The following is a 27,733-nucleotide window of genomic DNA, read 5'->3' on the forward strand; positions in this document are numbered from 1 at the left end:
AGTAGAAGTTATATGCACACTTTTTTAGGGGGTGCCTGCGGGTCTTTCAGGCCTGCAGGTCTTTAGACCTGCCAATTTGTTTGCACTTGTTTGAGCTGAGATTCGTAGATCTGTGTTGCCTTGTCTTACTGTTCTTTTTAGTATACAGAATGTCTTTTATTGATGGTGTCTAGGTAGATTCTGACTTCGTAGTTGCCGTTCTTTATTATCGTCTTTAGTCTAAAGACAGGATAGCCTCTTATTTGAGACAAGGAGGGATGGATGTACAGAGAGGTTCATCAATGCTTGTTTATGGGTGCTTCGACACACTCAGTAGTTCAATAATCATGGAGCACCTAGCTTTGAGGAGAGAGGCCCTACGATATTATCTTTCCATCCCCATCTTCCGTTTAAGCAAGAGGTTTGTGCTTTATTCCTCTATTTCACCTGTTACAGTGACTCATTCAGGTTTTTTTTTAATATGGAAAGAGAGTCCTCCATGCTGCATAGGCTCTATGTTGTGGGAGAGGTAGGCCTCTAATATAATGGTTACAATAAAGATTTGAGTTTCTTAGGCTTTTAAAGTTAGCTTTATGTAACTGTCATACACATTCATTGTAGGCTCTTCTCTGTCTCCACTCACTGCATTGCTCCTCTACCATCTGTATTGGTCTATTTGGCAGTACTCAGCTTCTCTGCAACCAGCTGGGAGGCCAAGCCCCTCTTTCACCCTGGACCGAACGTGTCCTACCTTTATCTCTCTACTCACTTATTCTCAGGTGCAGTCATCTAAGGCAGCCATATGCTGTGTTAATTTGATTTGTATAACATCTAGATAAGCGACCTCCAGTTTTGCTTTTGCGTATCAGGGAATGTGTGAGAGTGAGGCAGAGGGTGGGTGCCTGGTGGGTTGATGAAAATGTATGCATCTGTTCAGGTATCCTAGTCCTGTGTTGTGTAGGGATTTATATGTGTTTCTGAGAAGTTTGAATTTCCTATCCTTGTGAATTGGGAGCCAGTGATACTTCTTGAGGTGCGGAGTGATGTGAGTATGGTGTGGGAGGTACAGTATTAGTCTTGCAACAGTGTTCAGGATGTTCTGCAGCTTGTGTAGGAGTTGCTTAGAGATTCTGGTGTAGAGAGTGTTGTAGCAATTCAGCCTGCTGGTGATAAGTGCTTAGATGATGGTCCATCTGGTGTTCTGAGGCAACCAATGAAGATCTTTCATACCATGTGTAGGATGTGGAAGCAAGAGGTGCACAATAAGTAGCCTTGAGCCACCATGTTGAGCTTGTCATATAGGATAATCCCTAGATTTCCTGAATGATCTGTGGGTGTTTGTTCTAGCTCCAAAGGCCACCAGGTAGAGTCCCATGGAGAGATCTTGTTGCCGAAGACCAGTACTTCCATCATGTGGTAGTTGAGCTGTAACAGTTGGTTCACATCCAAAATGCTACTATGGTCATGTAGTTGGTGAAGTTGCTGCAGATGGTGGCTGTCTTGTCCTTTAGGGAGAGGATGAGCTGGGTGTCATCAGAATAGGAGATGACAGTGAGGCCTTGTGATCGATGATGTTGAAAAGGGTGGGGCAGAGGGAATATTCCTCTGGGACTCCTCATATCAATTCCTTAGTCTCTGATGTGAAGGGTGGCAGCCTGACCCTTTGGGGTCTTCCAGTGAGGATAGAACAGATCCATCTGAGAGCGGATCCTTGTATCTCAATCACGTGGAGGGTGTTATGAGAACGAGGGCTGCTGTTTTCCTCGGTCCAGGATGATTCATATGTCGTTGGTGGACGCAATGAGTGTTTTTTTATTGCTGTATTGGGTTGTGAGTTGCTTGTTGATGGCCTTATCAATCATTTTGGCAGGCTAGGTATGCAGGGAGATGGGTCAGAAGTTTCTCAGTTGATTCGGGTCAGCTGTGGGCTTCGTGAGAAGGACATTGATTTCTGCATGTTTCCATTCATCCAGTGAAGTGTTGGATGTGATTGCGGTGTCGGTGAGGTAGGTCAGTGTGGAACTGATTGGTGATGTTCTGAGGGTATAGATGTAGTAGGGGCATGGGACCACTGGGGGCCTTGAGTGGCTGGTCCGCATGATTGCTGTTGTGTCATTTCAAGTAAGGGTTGTCCAATTGGTCAGGTGCATGTCTTGCTTGGTAGTGGGTAGGCTAGCAACAAGCTCTCAGGGGTTGGGTTGATGTGCAAATTTGCTGAAGATATTTGCAGTTTTCCTTTGGAAGAAGTTGGATAAGTTATTGGGGGTCAGCGATTGTGTTGACAGTGGTGAGGAGAAGGTCACATTTGTAATGATCAAGAAAATCTTCTTGCAGCTGTTGAAGCTTCCTTCGTTGTTGTCCACAAGTGCTTTTTTCTTGGTGTCTCCTATTTGCTGGTGATAGTGTCTGCGTGCAGCCATGTAGGTAGTTCTGTCTGTTGTGATGTTGGTGGCTCTCCATTTACTTTTCTAGCTGTTTACAGTGTGGTGTGATGTCTCAGTGTCAGCTGGTTTGCTTGTTTGATATACTAAGCTTATTGATTTTGATGGGTGCGAGGGAGTCTTTGCAGTATTTTGATCCAGTTGTTAAAGTTGTGCATGTCATTGTTGATGTTGTCTGTGGGCTAGGTTGATCTGCGCTGAAGGTGCTAAGCCATTTTGCTTCTGTTATTTTGCCCCAGCTGTGGCTTGGTCCAATGTGTATCCTGGGGTATGTGTTGTTTCTGGGATGAGCTGGGTAAGTCCGATGTTGCTCAAGCTTTCAAGGAGTGTTGTGGAGCAGGGGTTGTTTTGATCTTCCAGGAGGAAGTTGATGTCACTGAGGAGAATGTAGGCTCTGGAGACGATGGTGAGCGTAGCAATGGAGCTAGTGGTGAGGTTGGTAAAGGTGGCTCACAGTCCTGGTGGTTGGTACACGAGGGTTCAGTTCATGTTGAAGTTTTCAGAGATTTGCAACTTGAAGTGCAGGTGTTCAATTAATGGAGTGGCATTCTCTGTGGATGTTGTGCATTTAATGGATTCCTTGAGAATGAAAGAGAGTCCTCCTCCTTGCTTGTGAAGGCGTCCTGCCGAGACAGCTTGTAGCCCTATGAGATTGCTGTGGTTATGTTGGAGCCGAAGAGGTGCTGAGCCAGGTCTCTGTGATAAAGAGAATGTCAAGTGTGTTGCTACTCAGCAGGTCCCATATTTTGTTTTTGTATTGAGTGATCATGTGTTGAGAAGCATGCATGTGAGTGGTGGCTGACATGTGAGTTTGCTCTGTTGGTGCTTGTGTAGCATGTGTGTTGGGAGGGGGTGTTAAGGGCTTTCTTTATGTTTGCGTGAGGGGTGTGGGTGGGTAGCTCCTGTAAAACTGGCAGTGGGTTCAGGTGAAAGCTCTGCTGATGGGGTGAGGCATGACACGACAGCACTTAGGGCAATATCATGCGGTGTCTAGGGCCCTAAGGAGTGCTGCAGAGCATCGCTGGTTGGTGATTGGACCAGGGTTCCTGGCGTTAGGCACAGTTCAGGTGCTTTGTGATGCAGCTGTCATTAAGTAGGTCCTGGGAATATGGGCACAGGGAAGGAGTGCAAGGAGCTGTGATGTCATTTCCTGTGCTGATGGGTGATGGGAAATGAAGTCCTCTTGCTTGACTTCTTCTTTAAAAGATGGCTTTGGCAGGCAAACCAGTAATGTCACTTCCTGTCCAGATGGTTGATGGGAAATTCAGTGATTTTCAATTCCTGTGTAGGTGAAGGATGGGAGATCCAGGAAATGCATTTGCTGTGTTGATGGGTGATGGGAATTCATGGAATAATGGCACTGATTTTTGGTTATCCCTAAACCCTTGCGCGTAACACTCCAGACCTGCCTCTTCATTTCAGGGAGTCCTGTACTTCTCAACCCCAGACACAGCTTACAGCATCATCACTAACTGCACCTCGATTCAGCACATGTTTGCCATCTAAGCTGGCAGTACAGGAGTGGGTGTCAGTGCCTTTTTTCACTCAATCCTCTATCACTAGTCCTTAGCATTCAGAGCAAATATTTGGTCCCCTTTCTTGTTACCGAACATCTTCCCACTTTTTCCGCTTTAGTTTGTTGCCAGATTTCACCACAGAGGAACCTTCCAGGGATCCTGAGAGCAGTGCTCTCTGGGGATACTTCCTGTCAAGTCCTAAATCTAGTCGTGACCCCCTTGCATGGTTCTTAAAACTCTTTGAAAGACAGCATTACAAGGACCTTTGTAAAACTTTTAAAAAACAACATTGTTACAGCCCAATGTGGTTCAGTAGGAAGTTAGCCATAACTGCTGTTCATAAATTCTATCCTATTAAGATTAAGGATATAGGCCCTCATTCTGACCTTGGCGGGCGGCGGAGGCCGCCCGCCAAAGTCCCGCCGTCAGATTACCGTTCCGCGGTCGAAAGACCGCGGCGGTAATTCTGACTTTCCCGCTGGGCTGGCGGGCGGTCGCCTTCAGACCGCCCGCCAGCCCAGCGGGAAAGAGGCTTCCACGATGAAGCCGGCTCGGAATCGAGCCGGCGGAGTGGAAGCTGTGCGACGGGTGCAGTTGCACCCGTCGCGTATTTCACTGTCTGCGCAGCAGACATTGAAATACATGTAGGGGCCCTCTTACGGGGGCCCCTGCAATGCCCATGCCAGTGGCATGGGCACTGCAGGGGCCCCCAGGGGCCCCGCGACCCCCCCTACCGCCATCCGGATCCCGGCGGTCCGACCGCCGGGATCTGGATGGCGGTAGGGGGGTCGGAATCCCCGCGGCGGTGCAGCAAGCTGCGCCGCCGCGGAGGATTCAATGGGGCGGCGGTACACTGGCGGGACCCCGCCAGTGGTGCCGGTCCGACCGCGGCTTTACCGCCGCGGTCGGAATCCCCATTGGAGCACCGCCGGCCTGTCGGCGGTGCTCCCGCGGTCCTCCGCCCTGGCGGTCAAAGACCGCCAGGGTCAGAATGACCACCATAGTTTGCTACAAATTTCTATTGGAAACCTGGGAAGTTCTATTTAAATCAAACCTAGTTATTAGCTCAATGTATGTTAAAATGAACACTAACTACAAATTTAAAATATAAAAAATATGCAGTCACTATGTCACAGCTGTGGGTCACGTAATTTTCTGCCTGTCTGCCCCACAGGCAATGGAACCTTGGTGGAGCGATCAGTGCTCATGGATCAAGCAGGGATCTCTCTGACTACACTTCACCCCGCAGCAGGATTTGTAGTATAAACTCCACTGACAGACCCTTAGTCTGAGGTCAGGCACAGCCCTTCCTTTCAAGTGCAGGTGTCAGCTCCTCCCTCCCACTCTAGCCCAGGAAGACTTATCATGAAATGCAAGACACACCTCAGTTCATTTTCTGTCACTGTCTAGAGTGAATTCACAAACAGCCCAACTGTCAGTCTGACCCAGACATGAATTCCACAGCCTAGCAGAGACACAGACTGGTTAAGCAAGAAAATGCCCACTTTCTAAAAGTGGTATTTTCAAACAGCCAATCTAAACAAACAACTTTACCAAAAGATGCATTTTTAAATTGTGAGTTCAGAGACCCCAAACTCCAATCTCTACCTGCTCCCAATGGGAAACTACACTTAAAAGATATTTAAAGACAGTCCTCATTTTAACCTATGGGAGAGATAGGCCTGCAATAGAGAAAAACTAATTTGGGAGTATTTCACTATCAGAACAAGTAAACCACATTAGTACATGTCCTACCTTTTAAATACACTGCACCCTGCCCATGGGGTTACCTAAGGCCTACTATAGGGGTGCCTTACATATACTAAAAGGAAAAAAGGGAAGGGAAGGTTTGGGTCTGGCAAGTGGACGTACTTGCCAGGTCGACATGGACGTTTAAAACTGCACACACAGACACTGCAGTAGCAGGTCTGAGACATGTTTACAGGGCTTCTCACGTGGGTGGCACAGTTTTAAATGGGAAGCAGGAGCTAGGTTAGCCTTATGGCTTGTAGACACGTGCCCCTGTCACCCAGTAACTTTTACCCTACTTAGTATGCTCTATTGTAGTGCAATTATTTAATTATAGCTTTCCACAATGGCTGCAGTGTTTCTAGTTAGGCCAATGTTTTAGTTTCACGTGCCATGCCACCGCGCTAAGGCGTCACTATCAAGCGACAAAGATAAACAAACTGTAGGTATTCACATTAGGTACTTTCCCTCTTTGTGCCTTCAAGGGAATTGTTTACATAAATTGCCGCCCCAAGCAGGTCTTGTTATCTATTGTTTGGGAACAGACGTACATCAGGGGTCTGATCAGATCTGCATAAGTACATCTCACACAGACAGATAGGCAGAGGGATTCCGACCAGATGCCATCGCTGCTATCACGGCTTCACGTCGCTTTGACGCTGACCCAGTCTTTGTGGTCCCACTTGGCATGATCTACGGACCTCATTCCAAGGTAACAAGGGTTGGGGGGCTCCTCTCATGGACACGGTAATGGCAGATTAGGTTTAACATGCCTAGCTCTCTTTAGGTTAGAGGATAGCTTCACTTTATTATGGTATTAGGGCGTACATCATATCTCATGTCATTTTATGTTATTGCAAGATGGTGGTGGTCTTTGTATTAATGACTCTCATCTTTACAACTCTGTTTCTTGCACTGTTCATTATCCTAATCATTGGAACCCATGCAACTTAACACAGATTGCAGTATTGTTAATAAAAACCTATTAAGACTTTTACTGCATCTCTCTCATTGCATGTGTGTTTAATTGAGACATGTTGTTCATGTGAGAAAGGGGTAAGCTCTGTTTAACTATGACAATCCCTGAGATGTCGCACTCTTGAGTCCATGCATAAAGGCTGCCACAAATCACCTTTTACTGTCTGGGTTTTTGGTGAGGTGCTGCTTGTGAGCCGGGAGAGTTGGGACGGCAGTTGCGACTTGTTGTAGGACTGGCATAGTCACCTACAAACATAAGTACTGTCATCCTTAAACCAGCAGACTTGCCTAGAGCAAGAGTCAAACTACAAAACTAAATCAAATATTCCAATCAGGGATAACCACTCATACTCACAATTTACACAGGGAGCATTTGCACTTTAACACTGGTCAGCAGTGGTAAAGTGCCCAGAGTACCAAAAACCAGCAAAAATGTAATCCAGCACACAGTCAAAAATACAGGAAGCAGAGGCAAAAAGGCAGGGGAAACCACGCCAATGATGCCAGGTCTAACATATATATTTGAAATGTATTATGTAATATATACATATATATATATATATACATATATATATATATATATATATATATATATATATATATATATATATACATATATATATATATATATATATATATATATATATATATATATAGAGAGAGAGAGAGAGCGCAATAAAGAGAGAGCTTTGTATATATATATATATGTATATATATATAATCATCACATTTAATCATTATTGAAAGTACATAAAAAGATATTGATGCAGCCTGTGAAATACAGGCCATGAGGATATGTGCATGATAATGAAAACAAGATGCCATAACAACTTGATGAGTTCTTAGTTAATACATAATATTATTTAGTACTTGTTGCATAGGGGTGTTCTTCGGTGTGCTTTTTCTTTCTCTATTTTCCTTTTCTCTCTTTCTTCTTTGTCTTACTCTTTCTCGCATCTTTTCTTATAACTCTCCTCTGAGGATCTCTTTTTTATTTGTGTCTTCTCTTTTTCTTTTTCTGCTCTTTATTCGTTTTGCTCTTCTTTTCTCCGTTTTAAAATTTTTTACTCTTCGATTTCTCATTCTCTTGTTTATCCTCTCCCTGTCTTTCTATTTTTCTCATATTGTACATGGAGTAGAGCAATATACATAGCAAAACAAAAATGGAAGAAAGAGCAGCAAAACGTGCCCTCAAAGCTGCAACATTGTTTTCAACAATGCAAGGGATTGAAAGACTGGAAGAAGTCGTAAAACCCATAGATAATGTTATGACTGTACAAGATACATTCTTCAAATTGGAAAAACTGCATCTTAAGGAGATTAATAAAAGTTGGGAAATAATTGCTCTAGAGAAATATATAGAGGTTGGCAGAGTGCCAAGAGGTTTAAGGATCTTTACACTTCCCAATCACCTAGATATGAGACCTGAGCTATTATCAGAATTGGGTGAAAACAACATGACCTGTTCACGTAACATGATGTTGATTCTGTAAAAATATGCCAAAATAGATGCGGCGGAAGCAATAAAGGAAGCGCAAATACTGGAAGAAAAACTTAAAGATATGAGTAATCAAGAAGAACTGATGAGATGTAGGAAGAAAATGGAGGATAGACTCAATAAATATGAATCGGAAATAGAATTACGAAAACAAAGAAAGTTTCATCGGGATGAATTAGATTACAAAAATGGTACTGTGCTAACCTTTGCACAGAGATTTGAACGCATCAAGGAACAACATTCTAAAGATGTCAAATAAAAAAATCTAACAATGTCGGAAACAATAAGTGAATCGGATATTGAAATCAGTGAAGGAGAAGAATCTGGAAATGCAAATATCAGAACAACTTTGTTGGAAGAAATGCAGATCATATGTCTGGATCAACAAACATCAAAAGGCAGGGGCCGAGGACGCAGTATGGGCAGAGGCCACCCAAAAAACATACAATCAGACATAGGAAAATCAGAAGAAGTAAAAGAAAGAAGGAACTATCCTCTGCGCAACAGACAGAGGACATAATAGAGGATTTGGAAAGGATTGAAGAAGAAAAATTAATGATAAATGTATTTAATCGCATATTAACAAAGGAAGAAGAAAATTTATTAAACAAAGGCCTGTCATTCTGTCCTGAACATCATATGGACAGGGTGGAAACCAAAATAGACACATACAAGTTTAATAGAAAGATCAAGTTAGCAAAACATTTCAGTAAACATCAACCAAGACCCAAAGACAAACAAAATACAAAAAATTATGTGGGCTTAACAATTGATCAAATAGAAGATGTAAAAGTTTATTATGATCTAATAGACAACTTAGAAGATGATGAGATGACGTCAACTCAGATTTTGGAAACAATTGGAATACCAACAAATATTCATGAATATAGCCAGTTCAAACCATTTTCAAAATGTTGTCCTGTCTTAAGTCCAGGAAACAAAGTGGACTTATTTTATGAATTGGTTATCAATGATTTGGAAAGATTAGAATATGGTAAACCCTCCAAAAGAGGAGAAAATCTAACCATATCTGAATGGGAAGCTTTAAAACAACTGTCGGATAATCAAAATATCATTATCAAACCCGCAGACAAGGGAGGTAATATTGTGATTCTTAATCAAAAGGATTATGTCATACAGGCAATGAGACAAAAAAATGACAAAGAGAGTTATGAAAAATTGAAAAATGTTCCTACGAACCATATACAGGCGATGATCATAAAGAAATTGGAGAAATGGCGCAATGATAGTCCGATTAATGAGGAAGAATCCAAATATCTAAATCCAAGATATTCAATATTGTCTACCATTTATTTTCTTCCGAAAATCCACAAGACATTAATTAACCCTCCAGCAAGACCCATCATCTCTGGATGTGGATCGTTGTTTGAAAATATATCTAAATATGTTGATCATTACATTGCTCCGTTAGTCTCTTCTCTCAGTTCGTATATCAAAGATACAGGAGACTTTTTACGAACTATAGGCAACATTCAATGGCAATAGGGATACAAATTAGTGACAGTGGATGCAGTGTCATTATATACATCAATCAGACATGAAGTTGGACTGAATGCACTAAAATTCTTTTTACGACAAAGAAAAGTTGAAGAAAAAAGTCATTTGATGATGTTAGTGGAGATGGTGGAGTTATGTTTAACTAACAATATCTTTCTATTCAATAAAAACATCTACAAACAAGTACGCAGTACGGCCATGGGAATCTCCCTCTCTCCAAGCTATGCCAATCTAACCTTGGGGTGGTGGGAGAGAGAAATAGCATGGCAGGATGGATATTCCGAACATCTGGATAAAGTAGTATTATGGCTATGCTATATAGACGATCTATTTCTGATTTGGAATGGTACCAAGGAGGAGTTTGCAATGTATTTTAAAATCTTGAATGAAAATGAATATGGTTTGAGTTTTACTTATGACATCAATGAAAAACAAATAGATTTTTGGGATATAAGAGTATATATAGACAATGACCAAATGAACACAACTGTATTCAGAAAAGTGACTTCCACTAACAGTGTCCTACATGGGAGTAGCTTTCATCCAAAGTCCTTGATAAAAAGCATTCCATTTGGTGAATTCCTAAGAATGAGACGGAACTGTTCAAATGACAAAGAAATGGTGAATCAATTCAATATGGTACGGAAACGCTTCCTGCGCCGCGGATATTTAAGAACTAATATTGATCTGAGTGAGAAGAGGGCTAAGAGGATGTCTCGACAGGAAACACTGATAGACAAGGGTGCAAAAAGAGGAAGTGATAAGGAGGAAACTTGTCCTCGCCTAATTCTCACTTTCAGCAAAGAAAGTAAGGAAATAGAATCAATATTTAGAAAACATTGGAAGATATTGAGGAGTGATTGAGATCTGGCAAAAAGAATAGGTGGAATTCCACAAATATCATATAGGAAATCACGCTCATTAAAGGACATATTGGTAAAAAGCCATTATGAAGTACCAACTATAAGGAACTGGCTGAAGAATGAAACAACTGTTTTTTACAAATGCAATAAATGCAAAGTGTGTCAAATTGCAAGAAATACAAAAACTTACATGGATTACAATGGCAAGGCCCTAAATATCTTACAAAGAATCACCTGCGACAGCCAATATGTAGTCTACATGCTTGAATGTGAGTGTGGATTGAGATACATTGGCAGTACAATCTGTCCATTGAAGAAAAGGATTTTAGAACACACTAGAGCTATTACCAACAAAGACATGAGTTACACAATGGCAAAACACTTTGCGAACTCGCATACGAATGATTGGAGATCACTACGATTTATAGGTATAGCACAAATGAAAAGAAACGAGAGAGGAGGAGATAAAATTCGGAAGCTTAGACAAATGGAGAGCACATTTATTACTCAGCTCCGCACAAAGATGCCTTATGGATTGAGCATGGACGAAGAATTGCATGTACATTTGTGATTCTGGTAAATGTGTAAATGTATGACAACAATGGCATTCATGTGGGTAGGCCACTGACAAAATACTATGGAAAAAAAGTATATAACATCCTAGTCGAACAATGATAGGCATCACTTTGGAGAGAATTGATATGTGTTTGCCTAGGATAGAGAGAGTAGAATTCATTAGGCAATTTACTAAATCTCTCAGGGTCATTAACGACATATAGGAATGTTTTAGTTAGAAATGCTGGAACACTAGAGTGATACTATCTCTTAGTACATATATGAAAAATGGAATAGATGTTACAGGGAAATGTGTGTCACTTGTGTACAGCTTTTTTGTTAAACACAATATAGCAAATGATTGGTGGCAAATATAAACAGTATTAAGTTATAAATTAGAAACTGAATGAAATGGCACAATAGAGGAGAACATACGCAACAAGTATTATATTATGAGGGAAAGGGGTTTTTTATAAGCACTATTTTATGTATCTGTTATTTTTATTTCTTAGTATTTGTATTTAAAATTAGGAAAATTATTTAAATGTTTTTTAATTGGAAACTACACTATCCAGAATGCATTGTAAATAATGAAGCACTATGGGGTATAAATAGCAAAAGGGAAAAGGGACTCATTCACTGTGAACAAGACTCCTTGGGGAGTTGAAACGCGTTGGTGGTTGTTAGTTTGGCATTAATAAATAGGCACTATTGAAACTTCATGGAGTGCAGTGAATACTTTTGGTGATTTGTATTCTTCGAGATTGGTCCTCTCCATCACTAGCACCGGCAGTGGAGTGCACCACCCAGCAACCTTTAGACCATCTTTGTTTGAAGATATATATATATATATATATATATATATATATATATATATATATATATACGTATATAGATATATGTGTGTGTGTGTGTATATCTTTTGCTTACTTTAGACACCTCCACCCTCCTCTCAACCCTAAAAAACCCTTACCTCCCTTTAACTCTACCAACCTCTAAACCTTTAAAAACCTTTCCTCCCTTTGATCCACCCACTTCAGAACCTTAGAAAGCCCTTACTTCCCTTTAAATCTATCCACCTCTGAAGCCTAAAAAAAGCCCACACCCTCCCTTTACCCAAAACCACCTCTCAACCTTAAAAATATCCTTACCTCCCTTTAACTCTACCCACCTCTGAACCTAAGAAACCACTTACCTCCCTTTAACTTTACCCACCTCTGGACCTTGAAATAATCCTACCTCCCTTGAACTCTACCCAACTCTAAACCTTAAAAAACATCCTTATCTACCTTTAACTCTACCCAGCTCTGAACCTTTGAAAGCCCTTACCCCCCTTTAACCCAGTTCACCCCTAAAACAACTACACCAGAGTAATCAGAGTAGTTTTGGTTATTTCACGTTACTCTTGTGACCCAAAATTACACCATTTTGACTGTTTGCATAATTTGGGTCAAAAATGCCTTCACAAGACCACATATATAGTGCGTGAGTAGCTGATGGCTGCTGCTGTTCATGTTCTATTGCATTTAGCGTTATTTTAGTGTGAAATGCATCCTTGTTTTCATTTTGAATGCATGGGTGTGTTTTGCATAAGACAAATCGTGCTAAATGCATAATTACACTCCTCAAGTAATCCCTTGCATTCTTGCATACTTTTGCTGTAACTTTACATAATTATGTTACGGCAAATTCCATAAGTTATATCCACTCCTACAAAAACACCTTTACCTCAACCCACTCCTGAACACTAAAAACTGTCCTTATTTTCTCCAGTGTTAAAAATGCATGCAATCTAAAGGCATTTGTTTTAAAGGATCATGCGTTGTAAAACATGTTTTGTAATGGTATGTTGTTGTAACATGCATTGTAATAGTGACACACCAGCAAGGTCAGACTGACAAATAGGGAAGTCAGACAGTGTCAAATGGGCTGATCTTGTAGATCAGTGTGGGGCTGTTTTTTTTTAGATGTTTGTGGGCCAGTTTTATGGGCAAGTGGGATGTTTATTACTGTTGATTTGCTTGATAATACGATGGGCATTGCCTGCAGCAACACGCAAATACATTCAGTCTTTCATACCTTGCAAAATTCCCATACAGCGTTTGTTCGAAAGGACCCAAATTTGCAAATGTGAGCCACTTTTGGGGTTGAGCGCAAAGCGCTCTGTCACTGGTGTAATCACTCTATGGGTTTTTAACCACCCCCATCACTTTTGTTGGTTTGTGGGCATGCCTTTTACAATTTGCTTCATTTCATTAGTGAAAGGCATGCATGCGTCATGCCTTTTCCGGTGTTTAGCCCTCCTCAAGTACACTGGTAAACTACTGAAAACATATGAGGCTCCATGTTTTCCATATGGTTTTTGGACTACTTTTTCTCTTTATTTCGCAGGCAGAACAATCTCGCCGCAGTAGTCGAGCGCTTTCCATGACAGTGACCCTGTCACATGGATAATTGCACTTTTGCGGGTTACATGGATAATTATACTTTTGCCAATACGTTTCACTACGAGCGAACATCTATTTCCTTTTGTGTGGCTCCGTCACACTTCATGGTGGCCGTGGGCTCCCTTATGTAAAACTGTTTTACTTTTCAGTTTATGTGGCAAGAAAAGTCCGGTTAAGGGTTTAAAATGCGAATAGCTATAACTCGAGCAACACAAATGCTTGTTTACATCCCTGTCGCACACCCTCTTTACAGGCAAGAGATGTTACCTGACTTGATGCAGAGCAAGTGGGAAAGAGATCTTATTTATATGACTTCCACAACGTTGATTCAGTTTTATTTGCAATGTAAAACCAGTTAACAAGGCACTTAATTCAGACAAAGGGGGAAAAGTACAATTATAAATCTGCCCGGAGCAGGAGAAAGCTGTTGTTTTGCAGCTTCATGTGTCGGAGAAGTTCCACAGACAGACTGAATTTAAACAGAATAAGCCCGGTCCATAGGTCTAAGGAGATAATGCTTCTTATTGTTATTATGTTATATCATGTAATGGAACCCAATAGCTCACTTAATAATTCAATAAACCCTTTAATATTGACTTCAGTGCTCACAATTAGAAATAGTTTTTGCATTAAGCTCAAGTGTCTGCTGTAAAATTATACATGTACCCCCGATGTCAGGACAAACTACTTGGGGTGGGGAGCTCATTAGCATGAACGGGGAGGTGTTTTATTAATAAAGGCCTATGACATGGTTCAGTCTGCGTCCCTTGTACAAGCAACATGACAACCGACCCTTCTGCCTTTGTAAAGCTTGTACAGTTCTTCCCATTGATAAAACATGGACTGGAGCCAATGTACATAGACTATCACCAATGCAGAATAATATTAATGTACCTTAATTGAGAGTACAGGAATATCTCTCATTATAAAAAACATTTGCAGGAATGGGCATCTGTGATTGTTGCGAAGTTTCACTCGAGTGGTGCTGTTGGCCTCGCGTGGTGCTTGTTCCTCCACAAATGTTTACATTGATGACTTCCTTTGTGAAAGGACAGCACACCTCGACACTAAGGCCCAGGTTTATATTCTGTTTGTGCTGAATTAGAGCCATTTACACTAATTCAATGCAAACTTAACTCCGTATTTATATCTTGTCGCTAGACTAGTCTAACGTCAAAATATTGGAGTTAAAGTCATTTTTTGGATGTGTGAACCCACCTTGCATCAATGAGATGCAAGGTGGGCGTTCCCGTCCAAAACATGACTAAGGCCCTAGCACCTTATTTATCCTCCCATGCACAAATGGAGCACGAGAGGTAGGCGGGCCTAAATAATGGTGCTAAGCCTGCTTAGTGTCATTATTCAACACCTGGGTCGGGGCAGGCATTAGGGGACCTGCGGGCCCATTTCCATGGGTGAACACCATGGAAAAAGTCCACAGGTGCCCTCCCCAGGTCCCAGGGAAACCCCCACCCACACCAGATGGACACCAGAGGATGGGGGACCCCATCCCAGGTAAGTAGGGGAAGTATAGGTAAGTATTTTTTTTTTTTAAAGTGCCATTGGGGGCCCTGAACTGCCCCCCCTCACATGGCACTGGTTGCAATGGCCATGGCCAGGGGACCCTTGTCCCCTGTGCTGGTCATTGGGGTGGTGGGCATGACTCCTGTCTTTCATAAGACAGGAGTCATGTGGTATGGTAGGTTTTGCGTCAAGAAAGGACGCTAGGCTGGTTAGAGTCATCTTTTTTAAACTCTAACCAGCCTAACGTCATCTTCTGGTGCAAAACCCACTTCTTCCATAACGCCACCCCCACCCGGCTAACGCCCTTTTCCTTGACGTTAGCCCACCCTTTGCGCCGGATTGCACCATTCCATAAATAAGACACCCGGCCGGCGTCTTGGAATGGTGCTAGCCGGCGGTAAACTTTTTTACGCAAAACTGCATTAGCGCAGTTTTGCGGGAAAAAGTATAAATCTGGGCGTAAGTGTGTAGCGGATATATTAAAATAAAAAGGTATCAGCACAATACTACAATTTCTGTCTAATACCAAACCGCAAGGTTACAGGCAGATTTGAAAGTCATTTGTAATAGTGTGCTTTGCTAGTGGAGTACTTATTCGTTTGGCAGTATTTTGAAGAAAACTATTGAAATAAAGTTCAGAAGTGCTACTGAATTACATTTTAAGACCAGTATACTCACACTGAGATGAGACGTCTCAAGTGCCCAGAATGGGCTGAGATGCATTTAACGCAAGCAACCCTGGCTGCCTTCCTCTTAGGCTCATGGTCCAAAGCCTGACAAGAGAAGCCACAATACTATTGTGCACATTTTGGACTGGGGGATTTCAAACTACACAAAATAGAAAAGATGCTACTGTTTTCTGCTAGAGAGCCAATAGGCACCAAAAAGAATGGTGTAGATGAGCTGAGGTAGCACACTGGAACCGAGCGGGCTGCTGACTGCCATCTTCCCACCCACTGTGTGCAACTAACAGCTAAATAGACAGTTAGTGTGTGATGCGCGGTGGCAACAGGCCCATAGGTGCGAATGGGGCCGATATTGCAATTTGCAATTCGGTAATAGCATTTGCGATTTTTAAGAAATCGTTTTTACCGATTTGCAAATGTGATACATGGCATTTTGCGAGTCGGAAATAGTGATTTCTTAAAAATCGCAAATTCCGAATTGCAAAAGGCCTTCATGATACATCTGGCCCTTTATTTCTACTTGTTGTTTCATCTTTCCATGTGTGCTTCATTTTGCAGCACATATAGAAAGAGAAAAATGCATCTCTGGATAGTTTTGTGGGGGAAGTTGGCCACAGACACCCTTGCACAATAGTTGTCTGCATTGGCGCTAAGCAGCAATTTGTGTGCCAGCACCAGGGAACAGAACAGAAATGAACCAGCGTGGTTTTGCATCACGGTGCAACCAGGATTTCTCACGCATTGTCACTGGGTGTCAAAGTCATCGTGAACCTGCGTGGATCCAAGGTGCCCCATCCGTAAATGGACGCATCGCTCTCTTGCGGGAGAGAAAAATGATGCATCGCCTACCTGACTGGAGAAGAAATGACGCACGCTGACTTTTCCAACGCACGCTCACCTGAGCGGCTTTATTTTTTACGCAAAGCAGGTACTTTGTTTAACAACAATGTTTTCATTGTTTTCTATGGAGTAAGACTCTTTTTACTTTAAACATTCATATCTTGACCTGTTTATGTTGGATTTTTGTTGTTTTGGTCTTGTTTGATCTAGATAAATATTGCATATGTTTCTAAACTGGTGTGGTGTCCATTTTGTAGTGTTTTCACTCTATTACTGTGGTTGTTGGTACAAATACTTTACACATTGCCTTTGAGATAAACCTGACTGCTTGTGCCAAGCTACCAAGGGGGTGAGCAGGGGTTGTCTGAGCAGGGTAACTCCCTTACCCTGACTAGAGTTGAGGGTCCCTGCTTAGACAGAGTGCGAATTGACTTAAACATATCTCTCTCCCATCGAATGTGTGTAACTGGTAGTGAACCACATCCATTCTGCTAGTACCCTTTCTATGTAACTACTAATGACAATTCACAGACTTCAAAACTCAGTGTACTTGTTTTGCATTGTTTGAAAATGCACAGAATAGAATATCAACTACAAATGACTTTGGTGCCTGAATGAGTCCCTTTTGTTAATATCTATGCATTATAAAACATGTGGCCGTTTCACAATGGTGAATTTTCAATAAACCCCCTTGTGGGATGAGAATGCATATTGCTGCAAGGGCAGAATTTTACATCAGTTCAGGGAGTTGTTTTACATAATTGCCAAAGATGCTTTTACCCTTTTTGTTATCTATCTATCTATCTATCTATCTATCTATCTATCTATCTATCTATCTATCTATCTATCTATCTATCTATCTATCTATCTATCTATCTATCTATCTATCTATCTATCTATCTGTCTGTCTGTCTGTCTGTCTGTCTGTCTGTCTGTCTGTCTGTCTATCTATCTATCTATCTATCTATCTATCTATCTATCTATCTATCTATCTATCTATCTATCTATCCATCTGTCTAGATATCTATCTATCTAGATATAAAACCTGTATATGTGTGTTTGTATGTGTGTTTTGACTATGTTTATGTAAAAATCCCAGGTGAAATATGACAGACACTTCACCATACCCAACTGAAAGCACTTGTGCCCAACTATAAGCAACAGAATAATTTTGTTTTGGCAATGTAAGTCTCAAAACATCCCCCATGAAGCTACGCCCCTTAGGTCTGACTAGTTAGGTCTGCGTTTGCCTCTGGGTGTGACACACCATGACAAGATAGACGTGTGTGCATAGTGTAAAAGATTTCCAAGGCTCTGTTAACCTAGGAATGTCTCAAAACTGTATGCCTCCCCAGGGCAGACACAACAAGGAGAAATGTCTTCGTTTCCACTTGTTTCATCTTTCCATGTGTGATTCATTTTGCAGCACATATAGAAAGAGAAAAATGCATCTCTCGATAGTTTTGTGCAGGAAGGTGGCCGCAGACACCCTTGTACAATAGTTGTCTGCATTGGCACTAAGCAGCAATTTGTGTTAGCACCGGGGAACAGAACAGAAATGAACCATATTTTGTCAATATGGTGCATTTATGCCCTTTCCCTCCGGCACCGGGCATGGCAGCAGGGTCACTTACTGTACTGCTCTACACCATAGGGCTTGCAAAAATTGTCCCTTAATGGAGTTTGGTGTCTCTGAATTCACAATTTAAAAATACATCTTTTGGTAAAGTTGGTTTTTAAATTGTCAGTTTGAAAATGACACTTTTAGAAAGTGGCCATTTTCTTGCTTAAACCATTCTATGACTCTTCCTGCTTGTGTATTCCCTATTTGGGTCAGAGTGACAGATGGGCTGTTTGTGAATCCCCTCTGGACAGAGCCACAAAGGGAGCTGGGGTGTAGCCTGCATATCCTGACGGGCCATCTCAGCTAGACTGGAGGGAGGAGTGGTCCCTTACACCTGAATGGGCTGTGTCTGTCCTCACACAATGCAATCTCCAGCCCCATGGTGTGAGTCTGGAGGCAGGCCTGGGCAAGGCAGGATCTTGTAAACAACAGAAACTTTCCTTTGAAGTTTGCCTACTTCAAAGGCAGAAAGGGGCATGAGTAGTGGACCCAAAACACCCAGATTTTTATATTACTTCTCAAACCAAGAGGAACCTCTGCCGAAGAGAAGCGCTGAAGAGAACAGCCAAATTGACTGCCAACCAGAGACCCCATTTTTTACATAATTTCTTACAACTAGAATGAAACATGTGATCACTGTCCCTCCCACTCATGCTGTACGGCTATAAATATGTATAGATCACGATTATATGCATTTAAGGCGTAGTTGCTTATTTAAACCATGCCATAAATGTTCTTTTCGGTTTCTAAATAACCACCTCACCCTTAACGTTTCATGTATCACCATTTTTAATTCTGTAAAACAATTCTAGTTGAAATGTTTTATATTGCTGCAGTTCACCCTGTAAACCTGTTCTGAGTGTGCAGAGTAAAGTTGCTTGGCTGATTCTCGTCCTGTGTGTGTGTTGCATCTATTTTATTTGTGTTCGAGAGCTCACTCCATGTGTGTCTAATTGTGCAGAAGGAAGCTTGCTTTGCTGTGGCCCATCCTGTTTGTGCATCATACATATCTGTTCTTTGCAGTTCGTCAGTGTCTAATCTTCAATGCAGAACAAAGCCTGCACTACCGGTGCCAATCTTTTTTTGTGTTGTACCTGTTGTCTGTGTGCGGCAAGCATACAATATCAAATATGTGTGCAAGGGAAGAATGACTTAATGCAGAACATTTCATGTGTGTGTGTCATACTTGTGCACTGTGTGCAAAGAGAAGCTTACACTGCTACATTTACAAGTGGCACACCCATCTGTGTGCCATAGCCCTTCTGTGTTAGTTGAAAGAAGCTTTCACTACTTTATCCCATTCTTTGCTTGTGCCAAAAAATCTCTGGGTGTGCAAATGTAGGTTTGCACTAGTGCAGTCTGTCCTGAATGTGTGCTACGCCAGTTCTTTTTTTAGTTTGATAATGCTTTATTGAGGAAAATCCAATACTATACAGTATCGTAAATTGTAAATAAATATACAAAAACACTACAAAACACCAGCGGCATATCGAATTTGAACGTAAAATAAGAAAGAAACCTACTAAATACTTAGGGACATTTTTAGCAGCCCTTAATGCCACCATAGCATCATTTTTGTGACGCTAAGGCAGTGCTAAAGTGGCATTTTCCCCACGCCATATTTACAAAGTAGTGCAATACATACATTGCGTCACTTTGTAACCCTTAAAGCCACATTATGACTGCACCAGGTATAATGTATGCAAGGGGGAGTTCCCCCGTTAGAGGGGCCGAAAAAATGGTGCAAGGAAATCTAAGGGATTTCCTTGCACCATTTGTTTTGGCACTTTTAACACCTGCTCAGAGCAAGCGTTAAAAGGGGGCATACCATTATCTATAATGGGCCCCTATGTACAAAATTTTGGTGCTACTCCTTCAGAGTACAGCAATAGCGTAAAAGAAATGACACTATTGCCCCCTACTCTGCGCTATGGTGCGCCGTATTGTAAATACTTTGCACACATGGTGGGGGTAAGTGGGTGCTAAGGGGTGCATGGAAAGTGCACTGCACTAGGTGCAGCACCACTTTTCCTAAATCTGCCCCACAGTGTAGTGTATATATTATATGGTGCTAGAATAATCTGATTCAAGCTAAGACAGTTCTGTGTGAAAAAGGAAGCTTGTGCCGCTACAGTCAGCCCTGTGAGTGTGTTGTACGTGTTCTCTATAAGCAGAATAAAGCTTCCTCTACTGCAGTACATCTTCTATGTTTGACACACCAGTTCTGCTTGTGTACATTACTTGCGCAAGAGGAAGCGTACACTGTCGCGAACTGTCCACTGTCCGTCTGTGTGCTTCTGGTGTTTAAAGTGAGTATGTGCAGAAGGAGGGTTGTAACGCTGAAGTTAGACCTGTCCCATGGATGCCGATGGCTCTGCTACAGCTGCTTCTTTGAACGTAAAGCACCAGTTCTGTGTGCGGAGGAGAGTTTGTGTTATAGGAGTCCATCCTGCATATAAGCAGCAACAGTTCTGTGTGTGTAGACAGAAACTTGTCACTTTGTTAGGTATGTTTTACAACCCACAGTCTGCTTGCCAATAGGTGCCAGACCACTAATTTGGAAGTAACCGATAACAGAACTACTGAGACATGTATGCCGGTAGAACTGATTCAGGCTGGACACTCCAGATTCTTGAAGCCTAAAATAGCTTTATTTTGCTTCAATTTGCGCCTCCTTAGCGTTTTTTGCTTTTTCTATGTGTGCTGTATTCTGTGGCACACATAGAAGAAGAAAAATTCCATGGATTATTGTTTATGTGTAGTAAGGTGTTCCTTCCTGCACATAAACACCCATTGCTTTTGACACTGCACCAGATTTATGAGAAATCAGAAATCTGTGGCTGCGCGGCATTAGCATGGCAAAATGAGGAGGAATACTTTTATTCCTCCTCGTTTTTTGCTTTTTCTATGTGTGCTGCATTCTACATTCTGAAGCACACACAGAAGAAGCAAAATGCCATGGATGACTGGGTATGTGCAGGAAGGTGTCCCTTTCTGCACATAAACAATCACTCCCTTCAGTTCAGACACCCTTACGGTGCAAGGATGCCTGCATTGGCAGCTTAATTTAGCGCCAGTGCAGGGGGAAACGCAGGGCTGCGTCGTATTCTTGTAAATATGTTGCAGCCCTGCATTTCAAAACTATTGCAGCGCAGCACTGCTGATTTTGGTGCAGCACAGCGCTGCGCCAGTTTGTTGTAAATCTGGCCTCATGTGTTTACCATCACTCTGGAAGCTGGAGCATGAACAATTTGGGGCATCGGGATTGAGAGAAAAACTAGAGATGGAAAGTGGAGTAAAGTGAAGTCTATTCTAAATTAAATATAGGCCTATATTTATGGGCTTTGAGGTGCAGTGCAGCCTTGCTGTGCTGCCCTGCATCACAGGAAAATGGCAGGAATGTGCCATATTAATCCAATACAGCACATTCCTATCCTTTCACCCAGTGTTGGCCCCCTTTTGGAAGCCTAGCACCAATGCAGGCACTCTTGCACCATAGCACGGGAGAGCATGAGTTGCATGCAGGATTGTTTTTGGGCAGACAGGGACACCTTCTTGCATAAAAACAATCCAGAGAGGCTTCTTCCTCTTTATATGTGTGCTGCAGCAAGGTGGCCCTGCATTGCTTCATAAATCTCACTTAAAGTTTGTGACGCAAACCAGACCATAAATATGGCCCTTAGCAATTCAGTAAAAGCAGCAGTTCTAGATGTTTTGTGGAGTTTAGGCAATAATTTGTTGCAAAAGTAGTTGGGCTATGAGCATCCTAAGTCAGCTTCCCATAGAAGTTCTATATTGGATTTGAGTTGAGAAGGAGGGACAGTCATTAGGATGTATAAATAAGTTTTGGTTTTGGTAAATTATGTAAAGTTTGAAGTAGTGGAGGTTGTGTCAAAATAGCAGAAGTGTTTAGCAGGTAAAGTGATAAAAAATATCTAACAACATGTTGATGATGAAAGATAAGTTGAGACTGAAGGAAGAAGGACAATGACATTTAAGCTGAACTTGAGGACCAAATGGACATACGAAGAAAACTATTATTACTAAGTAAAGGAGAAGAAAGAAAGGGAGGTGGTAAATAAGACAAATGTTTGAATACTGGAGTGGATAAAAACATAGAAGTCGATGAATAAGAGAGATATTCGTGAAAAGAGAAAGAACAGATAAAACACATTTCTACTGTTAACCAAAAAGGTGAAGAAGTGGGTTGTGTTTTTAATAACTAAAAGGTGTCTCTGGTCCAATTAACTGAAGTAGGAAAAATTTGATACATAAAGCAAGAGGTTTAGCAAAAATCTTATAGTCACTGTGGCAGGTAGTTGTTGTGAAGGAGAATAAATACTAAAGAACATATGCTATATTTGATCAATAGTTTAATGGAGCACAAACAGAGCGTGATTCTTCCTAGGCTGTCATGACACAACCAACACGCCTGGAATTCTCACCACTCAATATTCTAGCCTTAGAATTGTATTGCCAGAACAAAAGTGACGCCATACATCATAACACACCCCCCTCCCTTCACACAATAAAATACAGTACAATACAATACATGAAATGAAAGCTTAAAACAAAACCTTAAAGAGCATTACGTAAGTTACTGATATGACCTTGTAATAAAGATAAGCTGAAAGTTTATGATTTCACATAATCACTGAGATAAGATGGTGACCTTCGATCTCTGCTCTCCCTAGTGATACTATATCATTCTTCAACCCGTCTTGCATTCGCACCTGTTGGCAATGCACTACCTGCACCGCTTGTACCATTCATCAGCCCTTGTCGCCATCACTCCAAAACACCCTTCATTCCTTCTCATGCATACTCGTCCCTTTTGATACAATGCCACTGTTGCAAAGCCATCTTTTTGCCCTGTTCACCCCAATTTTTGTGTTGCTGACTGGTGCTGATGGCAACTGACTCTGACTGTGCCCTGGGCTCTGGTAGCCAGACCCAGGCCAGTGTTTTGTTAAAACACACACATGTAGTAGAGTTCACTAGGTATAAGGGTACCCCTCCAATTGGCCTGACAGACCCTAAAAGTCCCTACTATATATTAGGGCAAGGGGGGTACAATCTGCCTTTAGGCCCATAGTATATAATAGGGCATGGAGATTAGATGCCCAGCATAATTTCTGCACTTGCATGCATGCACTGCTGTGTGCTTTCAGTCCTTTTAAATGCAGGCCTGCCTTGCAGCCTGTCTTTAAACGTTAAATACATACCATTTACATGACAACCCTTAAATGTCCCTAGTAAATAATATGGCAAGGGTGTGCCAACTACCTATAAGAACTACTCAGTAGGGCATGGAAGTAGTGCCCCAGCAGAATTGGTGCCCTTTGCATTTGGGCACTGCTGGAGGTTTTCCCTCATTTCTAAACACAGCCTGACAGCCTGACTCTGCAGACTGCATTCAAATGGAAATGATGTCCCAAATCGACTTTGGTGCTTTGGGCCATTTAAATGTGATGATCTACCTTATTTTCCCTGTTGTAGATACTGGGCTCCATAGGCTATCATTGCAATATTGTATTTGTTTGTAAATATAATAAAGAGAAGCATAGAGAAGTCATTAGAAGACTTAAAAGAGTTGTTTTGATAACGCCACCAGTTTGACACTGGTGAATTTACCATAACTTGTACAGAAAATAACTTATACGGCTTTACTTTCTGTAAGCCAAAATCCAGCCTTCTGAAGGTCTCCTCTGAGTGGTCAGTGCTAACAGGATTAGCTGAGATGCTTTCATTGGGTGATAAGTGGTGTCCACAGTACATGCTATCTGGTGAAGGGCAGCTGTGCAGCTACAAAGGAATGTCAGAGCAGGGGTGGCAAAAAAATATCAAGCCTCAAAGGAGAGCAGGACAGGCAGAGAATACCAGATCACTTTCTGGACCCCTCAGCCAGATACCAGGCTTAAGGGAGGAATTTGCAGATGTTAGGAGGAGGAGATCTATGGAAATGAGCTATTCTAGGGGTTGGTTTAGTCAGCTGTAGCTGACATGCTGAAATTTCAGTCATCATGGATTTTGGAAGACTGGTGCTTCCTTGGACAGGAATATGCCACACTTTGGAGGAAGTGGTCATGCATCTGGGTGTCACCTTGCATTCTATTGGTCAGGGGAGTCCCCTTTCCTAATGGCCAGAAGCTGGGAATAAATATGTGAGAGGTGCATAGCCTCTCAGATCTGCTGCCTAAAACTACAGGAGGAAGAAGGACTGCCCTGCTGGAATCTAGACCTGCACCCCTGGCCTTTACTTCTGAGTGAACTGCACCTGCTGCACAATCTATACTACAGCTCTAGAGCCTTGCTTCATGGAAGGACTCAGGAGTGTACTCCCTGCAGCTACAGGCTAACAGAGCTTCACCTACATCATTTCCAGCAAGAATCCCCAGCCTGGAGTACATCCAGTGGACTTTTAGGGATTTGGCCAGGTGCATTGTGGGAAGAGTTGTCCAACTTTCTAAGGACCATCCAAGAGTTCCAGACCCTTGGAGTAGTGTTTTGGACCCGTTGTACTTGCAAGGAGGACTTCAGGACACACCTCCTGAAGTTTTGAGAAGTTTGGAGAATTTTGATAAAGTAGGCGCTTTGTGTTTCTAAGCACTAGGTGTTTTTTATTCTTTAAAAATTCATATCTCCGGTTCCCTACACTGGATTTTTGTAGTTTTGGTGTCTATTTGGTCATAAAAATATAACCTAGTTTTAAGTCAAGCGCACAAGTGCTCTGATGTATTGTAATCTCTGTGGGCTTTATCCATGCCCACTGCACGCCCATCACTATCACTCATTCATGAGCTTGCCTTTCAAAACTACTGTATTATCATTGGTAAATTCTTTACGTTTGTCCCTCCTTGGGGCAGTTTTGTGACTGCTTTGGCCATCGACCTTGTTACATGGATAATTGCATGTTTGCTGGTGCATTTGACTGCGAGCAAACTTTTTTTCCTTTTGTGTCTCTCCTTTGCACTTATGCTCATAGCAGCCACAGCACTTTGATCGGGCTTGCTTATGTCAACTGTTTTACTTTTCATTTTCAGTTTATTTGGCAAAAAAAGTCCAGTTAGGAATTTAAACGCTAATAGCTCTAACTCGAGCAAACGCAAGACTCATTGCATTGCAAATGCTTGTTTTTCTAGCTATCTGGTTCGCTAATGGGGACCACTTATTTTGGCATATTTTTTGTCACAGTCTGACTCTGCATACTTGTTGGCTACTACAAATAACAGTTATGGGTCTGGCAGCAGCAGCATTGCCCTCCCCCCTCTCTCCACACACATAGAAGAACTACAACATGTCCAGGAACAGTGCAAACATTATTGTGTGTGGCCAATTAAACTGTACTTATGCCACCATTGTTATACCTTCTCTCTGCATTATTCAAACGTGTAACCATATTCTCAATATACAATATTCAAAAGACTTCAGATGTAATGATTCATAATGGATTTGAAAAATATGTGTCTTTTATTCAAACAGACAATATAATTGGTACGTACCCGGAACACAACTTTGCAGATTTCTTCTTTGACTCCCAGCACCTGCAACGAAGACAAACAGCATATCCATGAAGGAGCATTGTCAATGTATTTAGCCTACTAGCAAGCCAGTGGACAATGGAGTTTCATTGTGCTTTTGTTTCGCTTGACAGATGAAATCATGAAGATATGATGTTATATTATCCTAATTTGCATAGTCCCTTCTACGTTTGGGCCCTGACTAAGGGTGCACAGTGCTGGAGGGGTGGAAACTCCACACACTTAGGCCCATATTTATACTTTTTTAGCGCCGTATTTGTGCTGCTTTTTGACGCAAAAGCAGCACAAACTTACAAAATATAATTGTGGCCCATATTTATACTTTTTTAGCGCCGCATTTGTGTCATTTTTATAGATAAAAGTTGCGCAAATGTACAAAATTGTATTTTGTAAGTTTGAGCCGCTTTTGCGTTAAAAAGGGGCCAAATGCGGCGCAAAAAAAGTATAAATACGGGTCTGTATTTTGTAAGCTTGCGCCGTTTTTGCATCAAAAAATGATGTAAATGCGGCACAATTGTTTTTTAAATATGGGCCTTAATTACTGTTACCGAGCTGTAACACTCACTCTACATGCTAAGTATAAGTTAAACCCCTCAGAATGAGGAATAACTGCAGAATTATGCATATTTTCCGTTTCCCGGAGGGTTTAATGCACACATCCATCACCTGCTCTATGATGGTGTGAAGTGCATGCTGGGGCTTCTGTGTGGGGCATGAGCAGTGAACTGGGGTTTGGGAGGATAAGGGAAGAAAGCATTAAGAATAGTTCTGGCAGGGGGAGAAGCATGCATGCCCCCCCCCCAGCTAGGGTAAAACGTGAGATGGGGCAGAGTTCCAAGGCCTCACTGGTGTTGCGACTTAAGCCTTGAACAATTTGTAATAAAAAATGTACAGAACAAAATACAGAAAAACACGACGAACGTTCTCTGTTCTCACTTAAGGGTGAGTCCCATGTGTGATGAAGGTGGTCACTGTGCGTATCATATAGGCTACCAAAGAACAGCACCGCATACTAACCTATAAAACAGAATGTTATGGTTCCAAGTGCGAGTCAACAATACTTCCATCCTTTCAAGATGCATGGGATCATCACCAGGGCTCCTTCAATTATGGAGATCGAGGCAGGGATATACGTGAAGATCAGAGGCACTTAAGAAGACCAGGGAAAGTGCGATCACCAGTGCAGTGGGAACTGGAGAGGCACAATTTGTTATTACAATTTGCCATTTGGCCTCTGTTGTTTGTCGGGATTAATTTATTAGGGACCACTGTTCATTTACACACTAGGTTTATAATCAGGGCTTCAGTATAGAGCTAAAGAACTGTTTTTTTTTTAATTGAGGAGCCTGTTCATACAATACTGAGATTTCCAACTATTGGTTATTTGGTTAGGTATGGGTAGTGAACATTTGCTACTTGTCTAATAATAGCTCATGTTGGTTATGTGAGTGTATGCGTGAATGTATGTGTGTGAAGAAGCAACTTGCCTATTGTGACCTGGGTCATTGGTTGCTCATGGCCCAGGCATTGCAGAATGTATTCTATTATTATATATTATAGATATGTATCACAAGCCAGATGGAAGTGCAAGTGATGTTGTGGTCCGTTTTAGCAACTCTTACCTGAAGAGTTCTTAGATGTGTGTTGTTAGACCTGTCAACCTTAGGGTTGTCTTTCCCCCTTTTTTTGCTGAATTTGTTTTTGGCGGTGTTAGAAATTGGGTTTCTGGTTGGCTAGGGTAGGCACCTCAACCAGGCAGAACCCACCATTCTAGTCAGGGGGAGTTATTTACACACCAAAGATAACCTGTGCCCACCCCCTGGTAGACTGGCACAGAGCAGTCAGAGAGGTCACGTGTAAAGTATTTGCACAACACACAAGTATTACCACAAAAGAGACTCTAGACAGAATTATATAAAAGTATGAGTTCTATTATGTATATCACAAGACCAAAAACACCAGAGGTCGTAAAT

General features: G+C 41.8%; 1 protein-coding gene across 4 annotated transcripts in view; it reads right to left on the reverse strand.

Moving 5' to 3' along the window:
- Positions 1-27,733, reverse strand: part of LOC138246456 (uncharacterized) — a 420,592-nt gene that overhangs the window by 15,765 nt on the left and 377,094 nt on the right. For all 4 annotated transcript variants that reach the window (XM_069201077.1, XM_069201078.1, XM_069201079.1 and 1 more), the window contains one exon: positions 25,722-25,763. In XM_069201077.1, coding sequence (XP_069057178.1) covers positions 25,722-25,763 — 42 coding nt within the window. The remainder of the gene's footprint in view (positions 1-25,721; positions 25,764-27,733) is intronic.

The sequence above is a fragment of the Pleurodeles waltl genome, chromosome 7 (assembly GCF_031143425.1).
Source record: "Pleurodeles waltl isolate 20211129_DDA chromosome 7, aPleWal1.hap1.20221129, whole genome shotgun sequence".
NCBI classification, from domain to species: Eukaryota; Metazoa; Chordata; class Amphibia; order Caudata; family Salamandridae; genus Pleurodeles; species Pleurodeles waltl.